The following is a 25,125-nucleotide window of genomic DNA, read 5'->3' as shown; positions in this document are numbered from 1 at the left end:
AACACACTTATATCTCATAATAGAGATCTACTAAAAGTAAAGGGATGAGAAAAGAGACCCTCAAAAATCTGGGGTGGGACTGGTCCCAATCCCAAACACGTGGACACCAACCCCTCACTCCACCCACGACCTCCCAGCCAGAAGAATGCACTTCAGAGGACAGCACTGAAGCTACAGCTTAGGGAGAGGGGTGCCTCTCATCAGAGCACACAGGAGCAAACAAAGCGGGAAGGAGAGAGAGTAGAAAACATCCCAGCCCACCAATGCCAGAGGACTACATTTCTGCTCCGAGCAGCCAATGCACAGAGAAGACACTGCGTCCCTCACTGACCCATAGGACTATGGGGAACTACACTGGAGACACAGTGCTGCAATTGTAAATGATCTGACCCCACCACACCTTGGTGGAACACTAAGGGCGTGCAACAGAGCAGCAATGAGAGCAAAGCAATGAAGTCCCTGAGGTCTACAAAAAAACTTTGTGGTCAGGGCCTGGGACCACATTAGACTCAACCTGAAAATACTCCTAAGGGTCAACAAACAGACCTGGAACTATTTATAGGCTTTTCTTTATTTGTGGTTGATTTTATTGTTTTTTTTATTTTGTTTTCTTTTGCTTTATCTTATTTTTGTGCTTATTATTGACTCAGCATATCTACCTAGATAAGAGAGGTGGGAGAAACATTCCAGAGGATAAAACAAAAGGACCTAAGGTTCCAGGGGGACAGGGGAGAGGGAAAGGTGGGGGCAAAGCCAGGGGAATGGTCAACAAACCCAGGGAGAAGGGAACAACAAGTGATCTAAAATCGATGGAAAGGAGGATGTAGGATGCCTGGTAGGACTTCATCAAGGGCAATGTAGCCAAGAGGAATTACTGAAACCAAATGAAGCCCGAATATAATAGTGGGCAAAAGGAAATAGAGGAAAGAGCTAGGAGGCAAAGGACATTTATAGAAGTCTAAATTGAGGCATATACATATGTGAATATACTTATATATAACATAGGGAAATAGGTCTATGTACACATATTTATATGTTAAGAATTAAGGTAGTAGATGGACAATTGGGCCTCTAATCAAGTACTCCCTCAACTCAATAATACTTTGTTCTTATAATCTGCCATTTTGTGATACTTACATTCCCGGCAGGCTAGCAGAAGACAAAATGGTGTATAAGCAAATGTGGTTAAGAAAGCTGATGGTGCCTAACTATCAAAAGATATAGTGTCTTGGGTTTTATAGTCTTGAAGATAAACAGGCGGCCATGTAGCTGAGAAGCAACAAAGCCCACATGGAAGAACACCAGCCTGTGTGCTCATCAGGTGACAATGGGATTAGGTATCGGGCAGAAGAGATCCAAAACCAAACCAAACCAAAATCCTATCAATGTGAATGTGGAGAAGGCAGAGGGGAGACCCAAAATCCATCTGCAAGCAACTGGACATCCTCTTACAGAAGGGTCGTGGGAGGAGACAACCAGTCAGGGTGCAGTATAGTTGCAACGAAACACACAGCTCTCCTCTAGTTCTTTAATGCTTCTTCCCCCACTACTCTCATGACCCCAATTATACCTTACAAATTCAGTTTGACCAGAGCATATACACTGGTACAGATAAGAACTCACAACACATGGAATCCAGGACAGATAAACTCCTCAGGACCAATAATGAGAATAGCAATACCAGGAGGGTAAGGGAAGGTGGGGGAGTAAGGGGGAGCTGATTACAATGTTCAACATATAACCCCCTCCCAGGGGGACAAACAACAGAAAAGTTGGTGAAGTGAGACAGCGGTCAGTGTAAGACATGAAAAAATAATAATTTAAAAATTATCACAAGGGTTCATGAGGGGAGGGTTGTGGTGTGGAAGGGAGGAATGAGCGCTTATCACAATTCACCCATCCATTGTGTCAAACACATTTAATATATATATATTTCAGTTTTTTAGTTCTCCATATTTATGTGGTTTAGACAAGTCAAATAAAGCAGATTTCATGGCAAGGAAAACTATAAGTGATAAATAAGGGCATACATAATGACAAAGGGGTAAATGTTCTAAGAACACAAATAGCCTTCAGTATTTACACTCCTAGCAAAAGAACAAACTATTGAGGCAAGGAGAAATAGATCTATCTACTCTTATTGTTGGAGACTTCAATATCCATCTGTAAGTAATTGACAGATGTTTAGACAGAAAACTACTAAGAATATAGTTGAACTGAACTGAAACATAAATCAACTGTACATAACTGTCAGTTATAGAAGACATTACTCATCAAAACAGAATTCTTCTAACATGGAAAATTCACCAAGATAAATGACATCCTAGGACATAAAACACACCATGACATACTTAAAAGGAACATCACACAAATCATGCGTTTGGAAAACAATGGAAATCTTCTCTACCAAAAACAGCTGAAAGAAAATCAAAATACATACTTCTAAATTACACATGGGCCAAAGAAGAAATCTCAGAAGCAATTAAAAACTTGCTTTTAACGAAATAAAAATAAATAAACATAACTAAAGTTTGTGAGCGGCAGTGAAAACAGTACTTGGAGGAAAATTTACAATACTGAATGTATAAGGAAGCTAAAATCACTAACAGAAGTTTTGACCTTAGGAAACTAGAAAATGACAAGCAAATAAATTCAAAATAAGTAGGAACAAGTAATAAAAATTAGAGCAGAAATAATTAACATTTTAAATGGAAAAAAATCAATGAAGCCACAAACTAGTTTTTTAAAAAATGGGAGGGAGGTGTATTATGAACAACTTTATGCATAAAAGTTTATCATCTAGATGAAAGCTTTCTAAACTAATTTGCCCTACTATTCTTTTCAGAAAAACAAAAAAACCCAACCTGAGCGCTACCCCACCTTTTCCAACAATTAGAAACATTTGTACTATGAACCAAATTCCAAGTGAAAGTGTAGGGACCTGCTTTTGCAGCCCCATATAATTTCAGTGCCTACCCCCACAAGTGGCTGTATCACCCTATTTGGGATACATTGATCTACATGAAATGTACCGTATCCTTGAAAGACACATCTACACCACAACTCAAACAAAGAGAAAGTGACTTTAATAGGCCTCTATCTAATAAAGAAATTGAATCAATTATAAGCTTCCAAAACAGAACGTACCAAGCCCTGGATGGTTTCACTGGTGAATACTAGCAAATATTTAGGTAACAAATTATGACAAGTCTCTAGTCTCATAGAAAATAGGATCAGAGGAAATAATTCTTATTACTTTAACATCAAGACCAGACAAAGATATTACAAGAAAGAAAACTATAATTCAGTATCTCTCAAAAAGAGGTATGCAAAATTTGTCAACGAAATTTACCTAATCAAAGCCAAAAAAAATGCATACCACAACCAAATGAGATGTTAACTAGTTATGCAAAGCTGGTAAAAAAAAATTAAAGACCAATGACAAAGCTCAATTATATTAACTGGTTAAAGAATAAAATCATCTGGAGAAATTCAGCACCCAGACAAAGCTTAGCAAAACTAATCGCTTCTCAACTTGATGAAGAATTTCTCTGAAAATGTACAGGTAACATTAAGCTTAAATGGTGAGAAGCTAGTGATCTCCTCCTAAGATCAAGAATGATTTAACATTTCTATCCAACATTCCAATTAGGTAAGAGGAAGAGATAAAAGAGTACAGACCATATACTCCAGTATAAGTCGACGCGATTATCAGCTGAGGGACCTAATTTTACCACAAAAACAGCAAAAAAAATGTGTTGAAAATCTTGACTTATACACAAGTATATATGATATATTGGGAAGGAAAAAACATAACATTCTCTTTGCAGATAACATGACTATGTGGAATAGATAATGCAATGGAAATGCAAAGGTGTATGTACAGCCAAAGAGGGGAGAATTCATTATAGCAAAGGTTTCATAACATAAGGCAGAATATGGGATGGAAGGCAAGGAAGAACAAGAGTAGATTAATCATTCACGATAAGAGAAAAAAAGCTTACAAAAAGAAATAAGCATGTTTAAGGAAAATTTGTTACACGAGTTTGAACAGAAGTGTGTCTAGTTAGATTCTCGTCTGTGACGAAAGCTATGGAACGTTCTGAAGTTAAACAGGATGCTCACTTTGGCAGCAAAGTGATGGTTGGACTATAGATGGGAGCTACCGTAGCAAAGAGAACTGCTCCTTAGGGTTCCGAAAACGTAATCTTTACAGGAGCAGATGGCCTCCTACTTCTCACACGGAGTAGCTGAACTGGGTGGTGGTGAGTACACCAATGTCTAGCCCACTGCATCAGCAAGGAGACAAGAGAAACAGAAACTAGTTTAGAAGGTACTGTGATGATTTCTCTTACATTTTTCTGAGAATGTTTGAAACTAAATTATATTAATAAACAACCTATTTCTCTGTGAGCTAAATCTCAACACAATTACTCTCAATTTCATGTGATTACTTACATAGAATGGCATTTATAGTAAATATTTTAGTTTCTGAGATAATTCACAGGGACTAGAGATAATTATCAATGAGTAAAAAAAGATTTCTCCATTAAAAAATCAGGTGCAGGTTTTGGGGTCATCTTTTGATGTGACATATCGTATGTCTTGAATGACTGAACCCAAAGGAACCAATTTAGCAAAGCTGAAGATTGGAAAAATTGAAAAGATGTACACATCTGTATGTTAGTGAAAAAAGGAGAATTTAGCAAACATGAGTCACACTGCAAAGCACGGTTCATGACACGACGACATTGATGAATGGGATTCTCTCTAACTGAGGTTGGGCCAAAATGACGGGAGGAATTATTTTCTCTTGCTAGCAACCATGGTAATACGTATGTGAAGAGGTATTTTCGGAAACGAAGCTACATTAAAATTAGTTGGTTAAGTTCTAGAGTGAAATCAGGCATTATGCATTTCAGTAAATATTTCCAGGGTAAAATGATACAATCACTGTACTAATCATAAATCTAATTTCTAACAGTTTTATGATTCATGGAATTCAGAGTTGAAAATGATACAGGTAAATTAATTTTATCTATTTAATAACTATGTAATCTCAAACCATCACAACATTAACTCAAACTAGTACATATTTTAAAATGCATCCATGAGACAGCATTGCTATTGTGTATAATACCTCAATAGGTAACACCAGCTGTGTAAAGAGAATATGTATGTATTATGTATATATACATATATACACACACACATATATACCATGTGTTAAAGAATTGTCATAGTCCCTTAAAACAAGCCACCTATTTGATAATCAAAAATAACCTTTTGATACATTTTATTGAAAATGCAGATGTGCTTTCCCCTAAGTTAGCCTCATTTCCCCACTATTTACTCATGAATTCTGAAGATGGGGATAAAAATGCGATGCGAAAGCCCGTTCATTTATAATACATGTACATGAGGATCTAGAGTCAAAAGAAATCCATTTAGGGCTAGAAGTATGATTTCTAAGCGTCTACCGATAATTAAAATTATTTGTCAAAATAGGAAAACATAGCTCTGTAACAGTTTTGCAGCTTCATATAACCAGGTTAAAATGAAGGATCTGTATAGTGTTTCCCAAATTTTTACATGAAATTCCCAGGTCTTCAAGTAATTTAAGAAGAAATCTAAAGTTACACGGGAACTCTTATCTTCCATGATATTACCTGCATTAGTTCTACTAGTTTTATTCTTTAAAATCAAACCGTTGACAACCTTAGAGACTTAGTTATGTGTTTGCAGGTGGATAATTTAATGTCAGAAATTTAATCTGTTCTACAAATGAACCTTTTGCTAGCACCATCCATCGTGCACAATACCCTGGTAGTACACTCTGTTTTTCAGTCTCTATCAACAAAATAGTTTGGAGGTAAAAACTTCGAGTGAAATAAACATCAGAAAATCAAAAGAATTAGAGTTGGCAAAATATGATAGTATAATACTGTTTGCATTTCAATGTTTGAAGACTATTGGCTAAAATATGAAAATGAAAAATACCGTAACATCAAAAGCTACAGAGACTGAAAAAACTAGTTTCCTTTCTTATATTGTGGCTAAGATATAAATAAGTTGGATCATCTGGGGAATATTTCTGGAAATATTTATTACAAAGTTTATAAATGGGCATATTCTCTGAGCTGGGGATTACACTTCTAAAAATTTATCATAGAGATAATCAGATAGCAGCAAATGAAAACAAACCTGTAGCCATTAAACAGGCTCTAACTTACAGTGACCTTGCAGGACAGAGTACAATTGTTCCATACGACTTTTGAGACAATAAATCTTTACAGAAGCTCACCATCTCATATTTCTCTAGTGGCATGACTTGTGGGCTCAATCTGCTGACCTTTCAACTAGTACCCCTTAAATACCTAAACTTTTTTTTGCCAATAAGACACCTTTATATGAGCACTAGTAAAATATATAAATTTGTTTACTGAAATGCTATTTGTAATTTAATTTTTCATTGTATTACATGAACTATTATTAACCTCATCAGATTCCTGGGTAGTACAATAAATAGCTGTGCTGTTAACTGAAGGCTGTTTGAGTTAACCCAGAAGCACCTGAGAAGAAAGACCTTGTAACCTACTACAGAAATACCAGGAATTCAAAGCCTTTGGAGCACAGCTCTGGACACACATGGGTTCACATGAAGTAAAATGGATTTGACAACACGACTACTGAATTTTTAAAAGGACTGTGTGCATTAAATATGTGCATCTGAGCTTGTAAACACTCTTCAAATGTTTCAGAGAGAGCTGGAAAAATGAAACAACAAATTCTACACGATTAAGTGGTTTTAAAATAACCAACAAAATTACTAGATATTGCTTTGGGAAATATAAGAGAAAAAAAAAGTGACACATGGGCAAACTACTTAAATGTTACATATTTAAGTAGTGTTTTCCATAAGTTGAATCTCATTCCCTCTAAAATTTGCTGAGACTACCATTCATGGTAAAATTTTAGTAATATATGTTACCTGGGTATTTATTACCTTATGTTTTTGTAAATGTAAACATAATTTATATTATTTGTACTTTTTTCTCTGAAGTACTTCAATATTCTCAGACTAAGAGCTGTAAAAACATAAGTGAACTCATTTGTATAAATCATCTCTTTTATTTATCCTTGACTCCTTATGCACAACATGCATAATTAAGACAAGAAATACTAGGCAAATAATCTTTAAAATGATTTGAATAAAAGTTGAAGTAACAAACCAAGAAAAATAAAACAAAATCCAGTCTTTTTCTAGTATGTTCTCAAAAGAAAATATATGCTATAAAGTGTAATGATTCCAATAATTTTTCACTCTGGGAATGTTAAATTACTAGTCAAATGTATTGTTTTATTGCCAAGTATAGTTTATGCAATTATGCAGTATATAAAATGCTAAATAAGAAATTCTAACAATGTAGCAGTAATAGTATTTCTCAATTTTGGAATAAAAACTCTATTTCTTATCCAACATCTTGAAAATAAAGAATCAAAGCCAGAGGTGAGAGCAGTGATACCGGGAGAGAAGGGGGGATAGAAAAGGTGAACTGATCACAAGGATCTACATATAACCTCCTCCCTGGCAGATGGGCTACAGAAAAGAGGGTGAAGGGAGATGCTGGGCAGTATAAGATAAGATGAATTATTAAGGGTTCACGAGGGAGGGTGGATCAGGGAGGAAGGGGCAGGGGAAAAAGGAAAATGAGTTGATTCCAGGAACCCAAGTGGAAAGCGAATTTTGAGAATGATGAGGGCAACGAATGTTTAAGTGTGCTTTACACAATTGATGCGTGTATGGATTGTGATACGATTTGTATGAGCCTCAATAAAATTATTTTAAAAAATCAAAGCCTAAGAGATGTGAGAAATTCTGAGTTAATCTTGCCCTTATTTTCAAAGGTCTCAGATAGGTCGATTTAATGACTAATACGTGTGCTTGTGTCTGTATATATACACACGAGGGGCTTTGAAATATTAACAGAAAAGTAAGTTATCTTTTAATTTCATTTTTTCCACCTTTTTGAAGGCCCCCTTTATACACACACACACACACACACACACTCACGGAACTGAGAAAGTCTACGTAATTTTCCTGTCACCTTAATATGAAAATGTAATATAGAGGACTATTGCAAAAGCATTTAAACTTAAGAAATTCTAACCAATTCCCTATCTGAAAGCAACTAATATATTTAATGTAACAAATGTGCCTGAAGGTGTTCAAGAATTAAGGATCTGTGAGGAATTCTAGTTTATCTTAGGGTGATTTGGAGGGTCACGACTGTTATTTCCATACTTTATGATGCTTTTCCCTACTAAAGGTTGTTTGCTGACGTCAGACCCAACCCCAGCCACGCAGTCCATTCCGAGCCATGGCGGGTCCTCCCTATAGGACGGAATTGAACCCCTTTAGGGCTTCAGGAGCAGGCAGCATCAACTTTTTACATCAGAGCGGCTGGTGGATTTGAATCGTTGATGTTGCACTTAGCACAAATGCTTAAATAACTTTGTCACCAGGGCTTATTAGCTGATGTGGGAGAAGGTGGCAAAGAGAGAAAAGGGTTTGCAACACTTTTAACTGTCTTGTGGGACTGGGGCGCTGGTACTGGAAATTAGGGTCCACAAAAAAGAAACCTTCCAGAATTCCAGTCACTGATGTTGGGAACCATAAGATTTATATTAAAAGAGTAAACAAGCCCCAAAGAAATTGAGTTTAGTTTCAAATTATCTTAACCTTAACTATGTATTGAAGGAATCATGCGGCCCGCCAAGGACATTTATCCAGCCCGCTGGGTGTTTTTGCAGTTTGGTTTTTTAACTTCAAAATAAGGTATGTGCAGTGTGCATAGGAATTTGCTCTTAGTTTTTTTTAAAACTATAGTCTGGTCCTCCAACGATCTGAGGGGCAGTGAACTAGCCCCTGTTTAAAAAGTTTGAGGACCCCTGAATAAAGAGGGTGGACAGTTGCACCTGGAGCCCAGAAGACACAAGTATAAATCCTTAACATCTACCAGAAACCCCAAATTAGACCTATACACAATTCTGCAAACCCATAACTGGCACAAAAACAGATTTGCACATATGCTAGGCATGTTATAAAAAGAAATCATAGGAGTAAACATGAGCAGAAAAAACAACATAAGTAGACCAGTAATAAGGCTCCAGACTTTAGTTGCCACAATGACTGCAAAATATTCATATTGTGTTCACTGAAAAAGTTTTCTGAAAGAAATGAAATGAAGAAAAAAGCATGTGGAAATTCTAGAACAAAAATTAAAATAGTTGAAATTGATAGACGGAAGTGAAATTTGAAAAAGACAATAGAAAATATAAAATAGAGAACGAATGGAATACTCTTTTTGGGTATAACAGCCTTTTCTTCATTTTTAATGTAATAGTGGTTTCATACAATATTTGTCCTTTTGTGATTAATAACTTCACTTAACATCATGTCCTCCAAATCCATCCATGCCATGAGATATCCCATGGTTTCATTGTCATTTTTTTACCATCGTTTTATTAGGGCTTATTCAACTCATCACAATCCATCCACCCATCCATCCATTGTGTAAAGCACATTTGTACATTCATTGCCCTCATCATTCTCAAAACATTTGCTCTGCACCTAAGCCCCTGGCATCAGCTCCTCATTTTTCCCCCTCCCATCCCGTTTCCCCCTCCCTTATGAACCCTTGATAATTTATAATTATTTTACCATATCTTGTACTGTCCAATGTCTCCTCTCACCTACTTTTCTGTAGTCCGTCCCCCAGATCCTTATAATCGGTTCCCCCTTTCCAACCCACTCTCCCTCCACCCTTCTAGTATCCCCACTCACAACAGTGGTCCTGAAGGGATCATCTGCCATGGATTCCCTGTTTCCAGTTCCTATCTGTACCTGTGTACCTAGACCTCTGGTCTAGCCAGATTTGTAAGGTAGAAATGGGATCATGATGGGGGGGGGGGTAGAGAGGGAGGGAAGCATTTAGGAACTAGAGGAAAGTTGTATGTTTCACTGTTGCTACATCGCACCCTGACTGGCTGTCTCCTCCCTGAGACCCTTCCATAAGGGGATATTCAGTGGCCTACAAATGGGCTTTGGGTCTCTACTCCGCACTCCCAGCCCCTCATTCACAATGATATGATCTTTTGTTCTGATGATGCCTGATACCTGATCCCTTTGACACCTCGTGATAGCACAGGCTAGTATGCTTCTTCCATGTGGGCTTTGTTGCTTCTGAGCTAGATGGCCGCTTGTTTACCTTCAAGCCTTTAAGACCCCAGGCGCATTTGTCTTCAGCAACCATATCAGGGAGGTGAGCACGCAATGATAAGATTTTTGTTCTTTGATGCCTGTTAACTGATCCCTTCAGCACCTCGTGATCACACAGGCTGTGTGCTTCTTCTATGTGGGCTTTGTTGCTTCTGAACTAGATGGCCGCTTGTTTACCATTAAGCCTTTAAGACCCCAGATGCTATATCTTTTGATAGCTGGACACCATCAGCTTTCTTCACCACATTTATTTATTCACCCGCTTTGTCTTAAGTGATTGTGTTGGCAAGGTGAGCATCAGAGAATGCCAGTTTAGTAGAACAAAGTATTCATGACTTGAGGGAGTACTTCAGTGTACGCCCAATGGAACGGAATACTTTCCAATGAACAGGAAAGTGCAAAAGTGGCAGAGGCAATACTGAAAGGCAAAATTGATGAAAGACTGTTGTTAGGGGCCATTGAGTTGCTTTGACTCACAGCAATACTAAGCACAACAAAAGGACACACTGCCCACTCGTGCACCATCTCACGCTATGTCTGAGTCCACCTTTGAAGGCATTGTGTGAATCCAACTCTTTGGAGTGGGTCTCCCTCTTTCCCCCTAACTTCTTACTGTACTAAAAACTATGTACACTTCCAGGAAGTGATTCTTTCTCCTAACGTGTCCAAAGTATGTGAGATGAAGTTCCTTGATCTCTGCTTCTAAGAAACATTATGTACAAAGTATGTGCGATGAAGTTCCACATGATCCCTGTTTCTAATGAAGATTACTACTACTGCTCTTACAACACAGATTTGGATTACGTCTCTGGGTAAGCTATGGTATATTTAATGTTTTTGTGGTCAAAAACATAATTCAAAGGTATCAATTCTTCACGTTTCCTTAATAGAGTCCAGTGTTTCTAAGTATATAAGGTGACTGAATATACCATGGCTTGGGTCAAACATCCACCTTAGTCCTCAAAGTGACATCTTTGCTTTTCAACATGTTAAAAGAGGCTCTTTGGTATGATTTCCTGGTGGTTGATTCCATGGTTGTTGATTATGGATCCAAGTAAAATGAAATCCTTCACAACTAACCAGTTCGTTTGTGAGAATTATGTTTATGTTGAGGTTTATTCCACATAGAGAACTCTAGTCTTAAGATAAACAAGAGGGCATCTACCTCAGAAGCAACAAAGCCCACATGGAAGAACTCCAACCCATGTGATCATGAGGTGTCAATGATCAGGTTATCAGGCATTAAAGACACAAAAGTGGAAATCATATCAACGTGAATTAGGGGTAGAGTGAAGACCCAAGCCCATCTGTAGACAATTGGATATGCCTTTACAGAAGGAACAGACGAGCCAGTCAGGGTGCAGTATAGCACTGATGAAATATACAACTTTCCTCTAGTTCTTTAATGCTTTCTCCACATCCTCCCCCCCCCCCGCCGCCTCCACTATCATGAGCCCAATTCTACTTAACAAATCCGGCTAGACCGGAGTATGTACACTGGTACAGACAACAGTTCAGCAACACAGGGAATCCAGGACAGACAAACCCCTCAGGACCAATAATACGAGTAGCGATACCAAGAGGGGAAGGGGAAGGTGGGGGATATAGGGGGAACCGATCACAATGATCTACATATAACCCTGCCTCCCCAGGAGGATGGATAATAGAAATTGGAAAACTTAAAAAGAAGAGTTATCAATGATTCATGAGGGTGGGTAGTGGGATGGGGGGAAATGAGCTGATACCAAAGGCTCAAGTAGGAAATATTTTGAAAATGATGATGGCAACGTATGTACAACTGTGCTTGACACAGTAGATGTATATATGCATTGCGATGGGGGTATAAGAGGCCCCAATGATTAAAAAAAACAACCCAACTGCAGCTTTGATAATCATCAATAAATTCTACAAGCCTTCACTCTCAGCAAACAAAGTTGTGAATATGCAAGTATTTGAGGTTGTTTATGAATATTCCTCTAACCCAAATGTAACATTCTTGATATAGCTTACTCAGGGTGCTCAGGATACAGATTAAGAATGGCAAAATGACACAAGCCTCACACACTTCTCGCTTTTAAACCACTCAGCTTCCCTTTTTCTGTTTGAAAACTTCCTCTTAATCAATGTTCAGGTTGTTTATGAACACCAAGTGTTATATAATTACTATTTATAACAATGTTATCCATAATTTATGACCCAAAGTGAATGCCTTTGTAGTCTAGAAAACGCAAGTAACTATCTTTCTGAAATTCTCTGTTTCCAGCCAATATCCATCTGTTACCAGTAGTGATATCCCACATTCTTTCAAGACATCTTCTGAAATTCTGGTAGTTGCCTATGTACTTCTGAAATTAGTTTTGAATGATCTTCAGTAATGTTTTACTTGAATGTGATGCTAATGGTATAGTTTGCTAGTCTCCACATTCTTTTGGATCACCAGCTTTTGGAAAGTTACATATTTATCTTCCAATTGTATGACCAGGTAGGCATCCCCCAAATTTCTTGGCACAGTAAATGAACACATCTAATGCTGCTTCTGTTTGTTGAAACATTTAAACTGGTAGCCTGTTTTGTTTGGTTCCAGTGCTTTTAGGGCAGATTGAACTTCTTCCTTCAACATCACCAGATCTTAATCATATATTACAAGGTTGTTGTCATCCAACTCTTTATGTTTAGTTAATCTGTCGTTATTTCAATTTTCGTTTGATTCTTCTTTGTGCTGTTCATTGTTTTTTTCCATAGGATCTGACAACATTGCAACTGTGGGCTAGGATTTTTCTTCAGTTATTTCAGTTTTAGAAACATCAAGCATGGACTTCCCTTCTGATCTTCTACATCCAGGTCTTTTTTTTCTTTAAACAGTTTCACTGGCACTGCATTCACATACCGTACAATTCGATAGTTCAATCATATAAAGAATTGTACAACCACTACCACAATCAATTTCAGAATATTTTCTCCCATCGGTGTTATTTTTTCAACATGGTAAAAACATACACAACAAAGCATTCTCCAATTCAACAACTTCTACATGTATAATCCAGTGTCACTGATTATACATACTCTTTGTGTTGTAAAACCATTATTGATATGCTTTCCAAATTATTTCAAGACCATTAACATAAATGAATGCCTCGTATGTAAGCAAAAACTCTTCCTCTTTCACCGATGGCAAGCAAGGTCAAGTTTGGTTTGTTTTCTTTTCATAGTTTTCTTGATATAATATTCACATATCACTTTTTAAAAGAGTTATATATACATCATCACAGTCAGTTCTAATGTTCCCCACCCACATCCAGCATTGCTTGCTCCCCAATTACTTTCACCCTCCTTGCAGGCTCCACTTCTCAATAAGTTATTGCCTCTATGCATCTACTCCTTCTCTGCTTCATAAATCGGGAAAGTTAACAATAAAAATAAAAAACAAAACAGAAAGAAGAAAATAATAATGTAAAAATAAAGAATAACAAAGAAAAGACCACCAATATTTAAAAAGTCAGAGAAGAAATTTCTTTTGTGGAACAAGTGAGAAATATTTGAGCCTAGAGCAAATTCAGTTTGAATCAAGAGTGAGGTCAACAGCCAAGTATCATATTATACTATGGTTCAATCCATCATAATCAAATTTACAATAATCTGTCTGATGGTAAAGCAGTTTGGGTTCCTTGCCTGTGTCTAGAGGGGATTTGTCAGAAGCTTAATCTGATTAGAGACTCTAAATGGAAGTTCAACTCAAACCTGTCCAGCACGGGTGACCATGATGAAATTTGAAATACTGATGGCATAACTTCCAAAATAAGAGCATTATGCAGACACCCCAGTGAGACAAAATTATAGTTGGAGGGTGGAAAGTGAGGAGTGGAAATTTTAAATAGCTTTCTTTAGTAATTGATAGTACATGCATACAAAAATAAATCAGTAAGGATAAGATTAAACAACACAAAAATTTGATCTAACTAACTTATATAGGTATTGTAGCCAAAGAGTAGAAAATATACATTATGGAAAAAACAGTTATTAAACATTCATATCAACAAACTATATAGTAGAGAGTGATGGTGGTCCAGTGTTAAGTACCTAGCATCTATGTGGAGGACCCAGGTTTGATTTCTGGTCAATACACTTCAATTCAAGGTCAGCCATCATTTATTTGTCTGTCAGTGGAGGCGTGTACTTTGGTGTAATGCTGATCAAGATTCAGCAGAACTTCCAGCATAACAGATTAGGTAGAAAAGTCTGGCAATCTACTTCTGAAAAATCAGCCATTAAAATACAGATCACAATAGTCTAATCAGATGCATCCTAGCTTAAAGGCTACTAACAACAAGTACATTCTGAGAAGATAGCAAGTTTCCAAAAATTTCGGAATATTAAAATATAATACAAAGTATACTTTCTAGTTGTAACTAAGTGAGAAATCAATGACAAAATAAAAATTGTCATTTTTTTAAATGAAAAAAAAAACCAGATATGTCAAAAATGAAATTACACAGAAAATCTGAATATTTTGAAACAAGTGATCATGAAAAATACTATATATGTATCAAACTTGTGGGGTAAAAAGCAAAACCTGTGTTTCGAGGTAAATATATTGCCATAAGTACATGAATTAGAAAATAGGTTGATGTAATTAAGAAATAAATAGTTCACATTAAGTATTAACAAAACATACCCCTATAAATCTACTGAAAACAGGAGGGAAATAATATGCTTCCTCCTTCCCACGATCATGGTCCTAATTCTACCTTACAAATCTGGCTAGACCAGAGCATGTACACTGGTACAGATAGTAATTAGAAACAGAGGGAATCAAGGACAGATGAACCCTTCAGGACCAGTGGTAAGAGTGGTGATACTAGGAGCGTGGAAAGAGGGTGAGGTAAGAAGGGGGAACCAATCACAAGGGTCTACTTATGACCCGCTCCCTGGGGGACAGACAACAGAATAGTGGATGATGGGTGACATCAGAAAGTGTAAGAAATGACAAAATAATAATTTATAAATTATCAAGTGTTCAGGAGGGAGGGAGGGAAAGAGGGTGGGCCAGGGAGTGGAAAAATGAGGAACTGATACCAAGGGCTCAAGTAGAAAGCACATGTTTTGAGAACGATGGGGCAACAAATGTACAAATGTGCATCACACAATATCCATTGTGTGAATCCATATGTATGGATTATGATAAGAGTTGTATGAGCCTCCAATAAAATGATTTTAAAAAGTAAAAATAAAAAAATAAGAGTAAATATAAGAATAGAAATGGAATCAGTAACAAAGAAGAGTAAAACAAAAAGCAATATTTAAATGACAGTTATATTTAAATGACAGTTATATCTCAGGAAGAAAGAAACCATAATAAAATAAAGCAAGACAACAAATAGATAAAGATTTGTTTCATTTCAGTTAAAAATCTATTGATTTAACATCAGTGCTAGGAGACAGCAATGGTTACCAAGAGCAGAAAGTGGGTACATTCTGGAAGATGAAAAGCAGATGGGAGCAGAAATAGTAGAAACACAAAAGAGAAAATCCATGATCCCCCCTGTGAACTGCTCTTTCCCAATCTCTTACCTCAGGAATAAATAACAAGAAATAGTATTTGAGATGGCTCTCAATGATAATTCATAGATTTTTTTGCTTAATAGATGACAGGGGGAGGGGGGACAGGGGTGCTATATGGCAAGTTAAAATTCCAAAAAATAAAATAGAGACTTCATGATGCATACAATCAGGGACACATCAAAATGCTAACAGAAGAGTAGAGCAGCAGGCGGGTAGTGTGGCCAAAAGTATTCTACCTCAGAGTAAAGCATTTCTATTTTCTCAAATACTAGTACCTGTCTGTACGCCTCCCTGCATGTACCCTACAGGGAAGCTCTTAAGTCTGCTCATTGAAGGCAGAGACCAGTTGAAGAAGCATCATTACTCTGGTACCGAGAACACTTAAAGAGAACAACTAATCATAACCCACCAAGAGTGGTTGATACATATATGTGAAAATGAAATTTTACTGAACATTTAAAAACCAAGAGCTTTTCTATCTAAAAGGTGGTCTCACTATGGCTCATGTTTTCTTTTTGGTGACCTACCTATGATACTGAAGAAAAGTAAGACAGGGTGAGTAGTCTAGGTTGTTTGCTTTAAATCTGTACTCTGACCCCAGAAAATTAGCTCCTAGGAATATGGCACACACGTAGAAATGTGAATATACAAGTACTGTTTTTAACCATAAAATATTATGTGCAATGCAGAATTCATATTAGTTATAAAGCAATAACCCCAAAACAAACTCACTGCCACTGAGTTGATACTGACTCAGAGTGACTCCATAGGCCAGAGTAGAACTGTCCCCTGTGAGTTCCTATACATAACTGTTTATGGGAATACGAAGCCCCATCTTTCTCCAAAGGAACAGCTGGTGGTTCTGAACTGCAGACCCTGAGGATTACAGCCTAATGCACAACCACTATGCCACCAGAGATCCTCAATAGAGCAATGGGTAAATAAATCATGGTATATTTTTTCCTCTCAAAACTGTACATTCATGTATGTTTCACAAAAATGTCCAAAATAAATAAATTAAAAAGTTGTAAAATGTGGTAGTCTTCACACTCTTTAATAAAAAAGTTACAATGTTAGATTGCCTAATATAAATATTGCAATAAACTGCCCCAGGTCCTATAACCTCTTCCCCGAGACATCGATAGAAAAAATTTAAATGCTACAGTTTTGATGACTGAACTTCAGAACTGTTTATCATGTGTCACGCAGTACACGACAAGGGTGGCTAAGAGGCAAATGACGCACATGCGTGGCTGTCGACCCAGAGTGTCAATTGAGTCCACACACAGGGAAAAGGCCTTGTGACCCACTTCCCAATCAACCATTCCACTCGCCGACACAGCTTTAGGGGACACACGTGGAGCTGATGGGAGTCCGATGGCTCGAGGGCAACGGGCTTGGTTTTCTAGCGTGAGTCTAGCCCAAAGTTTCAGGGCCCGATTGTCACCTACAGAAACATTTCCACCCCAAATATTATAAAGTGTGGGCAAGCTCCTCATAAACAGATATATCGTAACCACAACAGTAAAGCCGCTAATAAACACAATGGCCACATGTACTTCTTCAGGATCTTGTATATTCCTGATCTTTACGGCATAGAAAAATGCCTGAACTTCTTAAGGAGCTTGATTTATTGTAAGAATAAGCTAAAGCCATGGTGACGAGAGGAGGGTGGGTAGAAATATGAAGACGATAAAAAAATAAAAAGTGCGGAAAAATTTTCATTCTATCTTCATTCTATTTTTTCTACAAACCTTTTGAAGGGCTAACCTAATCTTAATTATAATCATCTGCCTTTAGTATAGGTTAAATTTTAAGTCAAAATGAAAAATAAAAAGATTTCCATCAAAAAGAGGTAAAATAACTTCAAGGCTTCTTTGGTAGTTACGTGAAAAAAATAAGAGCACATCTGGAAGATATTGGTTAAATGAAGGGATCTGTAGCTAATAGCCAAGTATATTAAAAATTGCTTTATGGGATAAACATGAAGGTAGTTAGAAATATTTTTAAAAGATCAAACAAAGTCCATACTTACAACAAGTAGCGTGAAGTGGTCTAAGTTGTGGAAAGGTCATAACAGCAGAAACTTCTGGTAGATCCTTCTGCTTTGGATGTTCAGTTGTTTGGTCTGCCCAAGCCACCATTTTTTTCCTCTCGACTAAATGTTGAATTGCTTTGAATTCAGAATCAAAAGCAGAATCGGACAGGCCAGCTTCTCTGAGTGTATAGTACTGCTTTCTGAAGGCTGGAAGCAATGCATTCAACACTCTATATATCAAAAGGGACAAAGGAAAATAGATAAATAACAAGCATTTAAGTAGTGTAATTCTTTTAAATACTATTCAAGTATGAATAGTTGAAATGATTTCCCATACATTTGCTTATTAAAAAGTATACTAATCATATATATATATATACCAGAGTGGAAAGAATCGGGGATACAAATTATTCAGCAAGTAGACTACTCTCAGCTTGTCTTTTTTTCACTTCTATTTCACTGTAGACAGTGAAATGGATTCATGGCTCTAACTAGTGAGTGTACCTTTTTATGCTTTAGAGTGACATATAAAACTTTCACTAAAAAAATAAAATTACAGCTAAAGAGTTAAAAACCTGTACAATCATATTTTACTTGCACGAGTAAACTTTTATGTCAAAGAATACACCAAAACATTAAAGATTTTATGATGAATCAGTCCTGAAATACTGAGGCAGTGACTACATGTTGCAGTTGACAAATTACAGGAAGATAGAATCATTTGACATATGTATGGCTAACTCAGTAGGAAAGAAATATTAAGCAATAAATTTAATATACACAAAAACAAACATTTTAAAATATGTAGCTATCTTAAATCTTTAGAACTAGTAATGATAGCAATGTAGGTTAGGTACTGGGCTAATTCCAAGGTTGGCAGTTCAAAACCACTAGCCTTTCTTCATGGGAGAAAACGAGGCTCTGTTCCCTTTAGATGTACAATCCTGGAAACCCAATGTGTCAAGACGGTTCAATGCTAGTCAACGGTTTGACTTTGGTTTTTACAGTAGTTAAGCACTTGGCTGCTAACCAAATGTGGGTGGTTTGAAGCCACCAGCCTTTAGGTAGGATAAAAGTTCTGGTTATCTGTAACCATAAAGATTACAGTCTATGAAACCCGAAGGCTGTGATGGGTCTGAGACAGAACTGAGTTGATAGCATGTTAATAGCAAGAAAAAATTGCTAACTTTATTTGTGAGGCTAGATGATCAATCTAAGCCAAATGGGACACAAGTATAGGGAAAAGTCATTAATCAGTCATTTAGAATCATAATTGAGCACCGATACATTAGGTACTGTACAGAGCTGCTAACCACAGAGTTGCATGGATTGTTTCAAAACCACCAGTCCCTTAACAAGAAACAAGACTAGTTGCTCTTATAAAGATACATAGTCCTGAAAACTCCAAGGAGCACTTCTACTCAGTCGGACAGGATCACTATGAGTTGGAAAAAACCTGATGGGACGTGGATTTGGTTTTATTTTTGTCACTGTAGAAGAATTAACACAATAAGTCCGCAACTAGTATCTTCAAAAGGCATGTTCGTAAGGTTAGTTCTGGGATACTGTCTGAGAACTCCGAAGTGGCTCCATCATTCCTAGATCTGATACAAGTGCTGAAATTGTTAGTACAAATAACACAACTCATACTCAGTATTTCCTTCCCTTCTGGGAGTCTGGAAAATTCGCTACGTATTAGGCAGAGGGGGTGTCTATGTGAAACCAGCCCCAATGTAAATCTGAGTCACTGGATTCTAACGAGCCTCCTTGGTAGACAACGTCACATGCGATATTACACACGCTGCTAGGGAATGAAGATTATTCTATGTGCTCCCCCGAGAAAGGACCTAAGTGTGCACTGGTTTTTCTCAAGACTTTGTCCCACATACTTTGGTACTGATTTTATTTTGTATGCTTTTGTTATGATAAGGCACAACAATATGACTATCCGCTGAGCACTGTTGGTGAATCACTGGGGTATGTTTGCGGGCAAAAGTATTAAATCACGTGACTTGCATCATTTAACCCTTTCAAAATGTCTTAAAATATTATGATCTATTTTTATATAAAGCAACTAAGGTTTAACAAGGTAAAATGCTTTCTACAAGTTTAGAATGCTAATGTAAACTGAGAATTCAATGCCAGGCCCAATTTCTAAAACACAAACTATTACTGTACATACTCAAGTATCAGCCGACCTGAATATAAGCCGAGGCACCTAATTTAACCAGAAAAATCTGGGAAACTTATTGACTTGAGTATAAGGCTAGGGTGGGAAATGCAGCATCTACTGGTAAATTTAAAAATAACAACAGACACCAATAAAATTTCCCTAATTGAGTCATCAGTAGGTTAAATGTTTTCGAATATTTATTTAAAAGAAAAACAGTAAACTTGCTCTGTAAGTGGAAAAGAGGGTTAACAATATGGTTGGTATCAATAATTAACTATACACGCTGTTACTGCATGCGCTGCATTACCATATATGCCATCTTACCGCGTGTACACAACGCAGCTCGTATAGTTTGAGGCCTAATACAGGCTGGTGATGTTCCAGATGTGATGACAGGACTGTTGGCAGAGAGCAGCCTGTGTTAGGGCTCATATTATGTATGCGCTGCGTTACTGCATATGCAGCGCTACCGCATATGATGTGCGAACGCAACACATGCAGTAACACAGTGGGTACACAATGAGGCGTGTACACGATGAGTCCTAACACAGGCTGCTCTGTGCAAGCATATCCAACACTGGGTCCAGATAAGGGTTAATCAGAAAATAAAAAACAGCAGACTAAGTAGTGTAAATAAATGTACCGCATATCCAAGACCAGAGATATACCAGCAATTGTATTCAGCAATGCTTGGGTGGAGCAAGGGGGCATGATCCAACATGGGTAAGACTGTGAAGGCTATGTCATTGGTCACAGCCCTGGTGATGAGCTGGAGAAGAAGAGTGGCTGCCTCCGACATTCATCTGAGAAGGACGTGGTGCGCCCCAGTTACCAGCACAAGAAGAGGGCAGGTTCTCGTGTAGTATGGCATGGACAACCCAGAGGCTGCCGGGGGTGCAGGAGGGAAGAAGAACGGTGCTATCAGCAGTCAGCAGACCACCCACAAAAGTTGCGTGTGCTCGCAGATGAGTGGGAAAGACAGAAGAGCTAAGTGGGACCCTCACTCGAGGCAAGGCCAAGGGGGGCTTCTTCAGCACAAAAATGTACAGAACAAACATGATGGTGGGACAAGAAGAAAGGAAAAGGAAATAGAGAAAAGAACCAGGATGCAAGGAAGAGAGGAGCCAGTCAGGGTGCAGTACAGCACCGATGAAACACACCACTTTCCTCTAGATCTTTGGTGCTTCCTTCCCACGATCATGACCTCAATTCCACCTTACAAATCGGATTAGAAGAGAAGATACACACCGCTACAGATAAGAGGCCCAAACACAGAGAATCCAGGATAGAGAAACTCCTCAAGGCCAACAAGTAGAGATACCAGGAGGATTAGGGGAGGGAGGATTGGAGGAGAAAGAAGAAATCAAGCACAAGGATCAACCAATAACCCCTTCCAGGGGGACGAATAAAGGAAGAATGGATGAGGGGTGATGGAGGACGATATAAGACATGAAAATAATAATCTATAACTTATCAAGGGTTCGTAAGGGAAGGGAAGGGGAAATAAATGGGGAGCTGATATCAGGGGCTCTGAATGCTTTGAAAATGACGTTGGCTTATGTGCAAATGTGCTCGACACACTGGAGGAATGTATGGATTGTGATAAGAGATGTAAGAGCCCCCAATAAAAGTATGGGAAAAGAGTGCTTAAAAAGTCGGCTTTCACACAACTATATACAGTAGGTTGTATTACCTTTGTGAGGAGCTGATTTGCCAGCTTACTAAATGAATAAAGGTTGGAATTTTCTTTCATTCTTTAGGTAAAAATTTTGTTTTAAAAGTATTAAAATATTCCGGTATTATAGTAATATATGTATATTATATATATTAGTATTATAGTAATATATACAATCAAACTAACTAGCTTTTTATAATTGGTTTGATTGCTAGTAAATAACTTTTCAGTCTCTGTTCCAGAAAGCAAGGAGAGATAAAGCTGAGTTTCTATTGGATATAAGAATATCGCCTTGAAATATTTATTTTTTCTTTTATATAATAGTTATCCCTAATACATTTGCCTTTAATTCAAATTATAAAAATGATCAGTAATTTAAGAAAAAATATAAAGCTAGTAAATGTTATTGCTGCAGAGAGTTTTTAGAGAAATATATTTCCCATGTTTGCAGAACATGAAAATTAGGCCAAAGGAGTTGACTACCCAATGTGTTAACAATATTTCTCCTTTTACAATTATGTTTCAAAGAACCACACAACTAACACATTACTACTGAGCAATAAAAGGAGCATAAAAGGGTCATTATAGGAACACACACAAATACAGGCTTGCTGATCTTAAAAAGTATACATTTTTGTTTTGAGAATGATGATGGCAACATATGTACAGATGTGCTTGACATAATAGATGGATGTATGGATTATGATAAGAGCTGTATAAGCTCCCCCCCAAAGTATTTAATAATAATAATAATAATAAATCAGCTGGTGTTACAAGTAATTATCTCCAAAGTAGAAGTCATTAGAGGAGAAAAATAAAAAACCCTTTTTTCACTTTGGAATTTTTTGTATTACAGAGCATGTTATATTAAATATATGAATTAAAATTTTACTTCTTTCAAGAAAAGTGTTTCAAAACTCATGTTGTTGCTATGTGCTGTTTCTAACCTATCACGCAGCTATGTGCAGAAGAAACAGACACTGCCGAGTAATTTGAGAACTCTTCCACGGCTGAGCCCACGGCCGCAGGCTGTCGCAGTCACTATGTCACCATGTTTCTCCCATCCTCTGCTCTGCTCTGCTCTACTCTACGACGGAAGATGCAGTCTTGCCATTCCACCTCCTAGGAAGCATTTTGTTTGTTCTACTGGAGGACCATAATTTATTTAATAAGCTTTGAAAAAAAAAAACCACAATTCAATGCATCAGTTCTTCTTGGTTTTTTGTATACATTGTCTCGATTTCACTTGCACATAATATGACTGGAAGGAAATATGGTTTCAGCCAGGAACCTTAGTCCACAAATTAACATCTTTGCTTTTTAACATATTTAAAAGTTCTTATGTAGCAGATCTGGCTAATCCAATACAGCACTCAATTTCTTGAGTATTCTTTCCATGGGCATGGATCGTAGATCCAAGAAACATGATATCCTTGAGAACGTCAATCTTTTCTCCATTTATCACGTGAAAATGATTTTTATCTCTTTATTTTAAGGTAAAATAAAAAAGGTATCATCTATACCGAATGCTATAGTATCTGATCTTCATCTTAGTAAATGCTTTCATTTGTCAACTACTTTTCAAGGCTGTGTCCTCTGAAAATTGCTATCCTGAGAGAAAGAGGAGGCTGTCCCGCCTGGGGAACTCACGGGGTAGTTCTACTCTACCCTTAGGGTTGCTGAGTCAGTATTGGATGGATGGCAGTGGGAGAGTCAAGAATCTGCCTCCAGTTATGCTGCAGTCTTCTTCAGAGTCCCCTTCTTATGTGCTCAGCATGCTTCTCTTTTTACCACACTAACTCAAAACTATGAAATACTGTAAAAGACTAGTTGGAGAGAAAGATTCACATACATGCTTTCAAATTTTTTTTACATGTTTTCTGAAGATAGCAGACACTTAAAAACAATGTATCACATGCCAGAAAATAAACTCATTTATTCTGGTAATTAAATACAAAAAACTTTAAAAAGTATCTTAGATCTACAATGTTAAAATTTGGTGAATATGCAAATCCATGTACTTACATCTCCGTCTGCCTATACTGCTGTTCTTGAAGACTAGCTAGATCCATCGTATGTTTAATTTGTGCATTCAAGTCTTTGGTTTGGAGGTGTAAATGGTGATACCGAAGATCTTTATTGAGTTCCTGGAGAAAACAACACAAAATATATTGCAGACTTTATTAAAATTATAAAATTTGAAAGTTTTAATAAAATCAATTTTCTATTCATAGAATTCTCTTATAGTCCTTATTTCTGTAGGGGAAATAGCCCATTGATTTCTGACATAGTTATCTGCATTTTATCTCTTTTTTTGTTGAGCTAAATAAAAGCTTACTGATTTTGTTGGTCTGTTCACAGAAGTACTTCGTTTCATTGATACTACTGTTTTTTTCTGTTTTAGAGCCCTGGTTATGCATTGGGCTGGTAATCACAAAGGGAACTAATCCACTAGCTGATCTGCATTAGAAAGCTGTGGCTTTCTAGTCTCATGAAAGCTAGTCTAGATATCCACAGGGCAGATCGATCCTGTTACTATAGTCACTCAGAGTCAAAACTGACTTGATGGCAGAGTTGTATTTTATTTACCTGTTTCCTCTTTGCTATTTCTTTCCTTTTAGTAGTTTTGTGCTTAGCTTGATAGGAGTCCTGGTGGCACAGTGCTTCAGCATTGGGCTGCAACTTAAAGGTCACCATTTGGAAGCACCTCAGGAGAAAGCTGGGGCTTTCTACTCCTGTAAAAAAACTAGTCTCTGAAACTCAAGCAATTCAATGCTTCCTACAGGGATGTTATGAGTTGGCATAGTCTTGTTGGCAGTAGAATTTGAGCTCTCTTTTTCTAGCTCCTCAAGCTATAAAGTTATTGAGTTCTTAAATTTTTAAGTAGGTAATTAAACCCCAAACCAGACCAATGGTCATAGTCAATTTTGACTCGGGGTGCCCCAATATGGGGTTCTGAGACTGAATCTTTCTGGAGCAGCAGCCTTACTTCCCAACCATGGAGTACTTGGAGGATTTCAACCACCAAGCTTGCAGTTATCAGCTCAAAACCTAACCCACAGCCCAAAGTACATTACTGCTGCTATAAATTTTCTTCTGAGAATGGCCTTTACTACCCATTGGATGGAATTTAGTCTGTTGCACCTGTGGTTAGCAGCCCAACGTGTAACCAACAGTGGCACCAGGGCCCCTGTCTTTATTCATACTGTATATTGTATATTTATTTTTATATTTTAGCATTTAAGACAAAAGGGAAATTATCCAAAATTGTTTTGATAGTGTATATTTATTCATATGTAATTTGTTAAGATTAGTATCTAAACATGTAGATCAAGTGCTAGAACTATCCAAAATTTTGCACTTTATTGAAACTCAAGTGCTTTCCAATACTGAATTCT

General features: G+C 37.3%; 1 protein-coding gene across 2 annotated transcripts in view; it reads right to left on the bottom strand.

The window, feature by feature from the left end:
- KIF18A (kinesin family member 18A) overlaps positions 1-25,125 on the bottom strand; it is a 101,354-nt gene that overhangs the window by 36,898 nt on the left and 39,331 nt on the right. For both annotated transcript variants that reach the window (XM_075545957.1, XM_075545958.1), the window contains 2 exons: positions 23,753-23,874; positions 17,877-18,109 (listed from right to left, as the gene is read on the bottom strand). In XM_075545957.1, coding sequence (XP_075402072.1) covers positions 17,877-18,109; positions 23,753-23,874 — 355 coding nt within the window. The remainder of the gene's footprint in view (positions 1-17,876; positions 18,110-23,752; positions 23,875-25,125) is intronic.

This window comes from Tenrec ecaudatus, chromosome 4, assembly GCF_050624435.1.
Source record: "Tenrec ecaudatus isolate mTenEca1 chromosome 4, mTenEca1.hap1, whole genome shotgun sequence".
Lineage (NCBI taxonomy): Eukaryota > Metazoa > Chordata > Mammalia > Afrosoricida > Tenrecidae > Tenrec > Tenrec ecaudatus.
Note: the sequence above shows the minus strand (reverse complement) of the source record. Positions and strands in the feature narration are given on the sequence as shown.